Below are 4,082 nucleotides of genomic sequence, written 5' to 3' on the forward strand. Positions count from 1 at the left end.
AAAAAAAAAAAATTTGGAGCTGGGTATGGTGGTTCATACTTGTTGTCCCAACACTCTGGGAGGCCACAACCAAAAGATCACAAGTTTTGAGTCCAGCTGAGCAAGTTAGTGACTTAGTGAGATCTTATCTCAAAATTAAAAACAAAAAACAAAAAACGAGTTAAAAAGGGCTTCTAGGTTTGTAGCTCAATGTGAAGGCCCGGGCTTCAATCTCCAGTAATGGGCATGTGTAGGATTTTTGAAGGCATAGAAAAATAATATGGAGAAAGAGTAAAACTTTATTTATTTGTTTTTGCGGTACCAGGGATTGAACTCAGGGCCCTGTGCTTGCCAGGCAGGCACTTATTCCACTGAACTAGCTCCCCAGCCCAGAGTAAAACTTTAAAGCATTGCTCCCCAGTCACGCGTGTAATGTGAGTATCTTTTTTTTTTTTTTTTTTTTTGCGGAACTGGGGATTGAACTCAGGCCCTTGCGCTTGCCAGGGAAGCGCGTATTCTGCTGAGCCATCTCCCCGGCCCCACCTAATGTGAGTGTCTTGATATGTAAGTTTTCCATATAATCTAACTGTACTATATATTATAATATTTTTTGGCAGGGTATGGGGGATTAAATTGAGGGCCTTGTGTGGGCTAGGTAAGTTCCCTACCACTGAGCTATATCCCCAACAGTTGATTTTTTTATATTTTTTTTATTTTTTATCTTGAGTCTTGCTAAATAGCACAATCTGGCCTAAAACTTGTAGTACTCTTGCTTCAGCTGTCAGGTGTCTGGAATTATAGGCATATACTAGGCTAAAACTGACCCCTTCAAAGTTTTATTTCCTTAAAATAGATTCTTCTATCTGTAGTTACTGAATCAAAGAGTAAACAACATTTCTAGCATTTTTGATATACACTATATTTTTATATACACTATATTTTTTTTTACCATTTAAAAATTTATTTATTTATTTATGTGTGTGTGTGTGTGTGTGTGTGTGTGTGTGGCCAGCTCAGCCCACCAGGGGACGGGGCTGGCTGGCTTGTGGTGCTGGGGGATTGAACCGCAGTCCCTGTGCTTTGCTAAGCTTGTTCTAAGTAGGTGCTTTAGACCACTGAGCCATCTCACCAGCCCCCGTATATGTTTTTTTGAGACAGGGTCTCACTATGAAATTGAGGTTGACCTTGAGCTTGCTTTGTACCCAAGGTTGGTAAGCTTACAACAGCCCTCCTGCCTCAGCCTTCTGAGCACAGGGACTACAGGCATGTGCTACCATGCCCAGCCTAATGAGTCATTTTAAAAATTAAATGATGTTTGTTATTTTTATTTGTATTCTTTGATTTCAGTTGAAGCTGAATATTCAAATTTGTGTTTTCTCTTTTCTGACATGACATGTCTACTTGTGTGCTTTGGTCTATTTATTTATTGGGGTCTTGGTGTGTTTCTCATTGGTTCATCCATATCTTACATAGGAAAGATTTTAGATCACTGCCTGTTGAACTGTTGTGACCAGGAGCCTGTAAGAGCAATTCCTTTTCATTTTCAAGGAGCACTGGGAGGACAAGGTGACATCCTAAGTTCACTGAGCTATATCTTCATCTCTTTTAGTCTCCTTAACTTATTTAGTAGAGTTCTATGAATTGAACCAGTTACAATTTATTTTCCATGTAGTTGATTTGTTCTTTGGCCCACACCCCCTACTTAATGCTCTGCTGACTGCTTTTGCTCAGTTTCTTGTTCTGATTTCAGCATCCTGTAGGGGTTGAAATTGCTTACACTGTATCCCTTTTCCAGATGTCATCTCCTTGGCCCTAATTGCTTGATCCAGGCTAATATCTTATATGCTTCATTAATTCGCTTTTACCTTAGGTTGAGGGTTGCTTGCAAATTCATTTTCACAGCCACAGGCACAAAGGAAATATCTTGGAAAGATAATAGCCCATGGTTTTTCTTTATGACACATTCTGTTTTCACTCTGAGAGGCAGGAGAATCTATTGTCTTATTTCTTCAAAAGCTTGAAACCTATCATTCAGTTATCCCCAGCTTCATTTCTGTATCCTGAACCTGTCTGGCTGCTCCTCTCATCTCCCACGTCCTGGCTCCTGGAGTGTGACTGGAGGGGAGGACGGCTCACCCAACAGCTCTGACTGTTCTGCCTCTGTGTATTCTCCTTCCACAGAAGCCCCTGTTCCTTTCCCGAGCTGCGCTGACAGGCCTGGCAGATGCTGTGTGGACAGAGGAGCATGATGCTGTCCTGAAACACTTTGCCCAGGACCCCCTGGAGTCCATCCTCACCATCTTCATTGACCCCTGTTTTGGGCTGAAGCTGGAACTGGGCATGCCTACACAGGTGCGTACTCTGCTTGTCCAGCCAAGAGGCAGGCTTCTGGGGAAGTGAAGGTTCTAGAGCCACATCACTGTGCTCTTCGGTGCTGAAGGCCCTTTTGGGAGCAAGCATCCTACCTAAAGGGAGGGTATGAAGAAGGATGAGGCAGCATTTGGCTTTACTTTTTGAGTCACGGTTTTGCAATATGGCCCAGGCTGCTCTCAAATTCACAGTATTCCTCCCTCAACCTCCCAAGGGTTGGGATTGCAAGGATGAACTTCCATGCCCAGCTTCATTGTTTCATTTTTTATAATTGCAGTCTAGTGGGAAAGATATGAATATAGATAAATATTTACTATAGATCTCCTAATAATATTAACTGTATAAATTAGATTATATATTCACAATGATTTAATTTTAATTAAATTATTATGTACTTATTTAAAATATATATTTATATCTATTGATTGATATTGGGATTGAAGCCCAGGACCCCATGCATGTGTTCTTCCACTGACCCATACCCTCCTCTTTACAAGATATTTTGATACATGCACAAAACTTTATAGGAGCTTCTGCGGAGCAACTCTTAGAACACATGGAATTTGCGGGAAGTTTGATGATAGAGGTGATGTTTGAGCTGAGGATGAAATTGGGACATAGGATTTCATCAAGACCAGGTGAAGACTTTTCAGTAAAGAACACTTTATATATAAAGAAAAGAGTAATGGGAAATGATACTGAGAAGTGGGGTAGGGGTCGGCTTGGAAAGGGCCTTGTGCATTATACTAAAGAGTTTGGCCTGGATCCCAGACAGAGCTATTGAACTCTTTTTTGGTTTAGATCGATAACTATTTCAACAACGTGGAGGATACATTGGAGAATGGTAGACCTCTGGTAGTGAGACAGTAAAACAGAGATATGTTGTAAAACATGGTAGAATTGTGGATGGTGGGTACACAGGTCATTATTTATAAAATTCTTTTTAATATAGAACGTTGAAGAAGAGAGGCTCCTGCTTCGCTCCCATTGGCAGCACACATATGAAAATTGAAATGATAATGAAGCTTAGCATGACCCTGTACAACAGTGATGCAATTTGTTTTTTTTTTAATTATTTATTTATTTATTACATTTATTTATTGTGTGTGTGTGTGTGTGTGTGTGTGTGTGGCGCCAGCTCAGCCCACCAGGGGGCGGGGCTGGCTGGCACGTGGTGCTGGGGGATTGAACCGCGGTCCCTGATGCTTTTGCTAAGCTTGTTCTAAGTAGGTGCTTTAGACCACTGAGCCATCTCTCCAGCCCCAGTGATGCAATTTGAAAAGCAGTCCATATTAAACAAAGGCAAAAAAATAAAAATAAAAAAAAATAAACAAAGGCAAAATAGGACGCAGGTTTTTCCTGTGTATTGGCAGTGATCAGCTACAAGAATATCATGAGAAAAATAATTTCATTTGCAAAAGAAATAGTTACTAAAATATTTATATTTGAATATAAAAATTTAATATAGGGTAGGATTTATGTGAAAGAGAACAACTTTGTTGCAGGCTATAAGAATGAACCTTATCCTGTGTTTGAATGGGAATCTTAATAGTATGACTGTATTTTGTCTATAAAAACCTGTTTGGGGGGTTGTGTTTTGAGATGAGGCTTTGCTGTATTGCCCAAGTTGGCCTTGAACTCTGGACTCAAGTGATCCTCCCACCTCAGCTTCCTAAGTAGCTGGGACCACTGGCATGTGTCACTGTGCTCCAGAGAAGGTTTTCAGTGTGTGT

At 40.6% G+C, this 4,082-nt stretch overlaps 1 protein-coding gene across 1 annotated transcript in view; it reads left to right on the forward strand.

Moving 5' to 3' along the window:
* The window catches only part of Dnah2 (dynein axonemal heavy chain 2), a 117,773-nt gene that overhangs the window by 9,467 nt on the left and 104,224 nt on the right, over nucleotides 1-4,082 (forward strand). The window contains exon 4 of the mRNA XM_023723334.1: nucleotides 2,161-2,331. Within this exon, the coding sequence (XP_023579102.1) occupies nucleotides 2,161-2,331 (171 nt within the window). The remainder of the gene's footprint in view (nucleotides 1-2,160; nucleotides 2,332-4,082) is intronic.

Source organism: Octodon degus, unplaced genomic scaffold (assembly GCF_000260255.1).
Source record: "Octodon degus isolate 3935 unplaced genomic scaffold, OctDeg1.0 scaffold00098, whole genome shotgun sequence".
Taxonomy (NCBI): Eukaryota; Metazoa; Chordata; class Mammalia; order Rodentia; family Octodontidae; genus Octodon; species Octodon degus.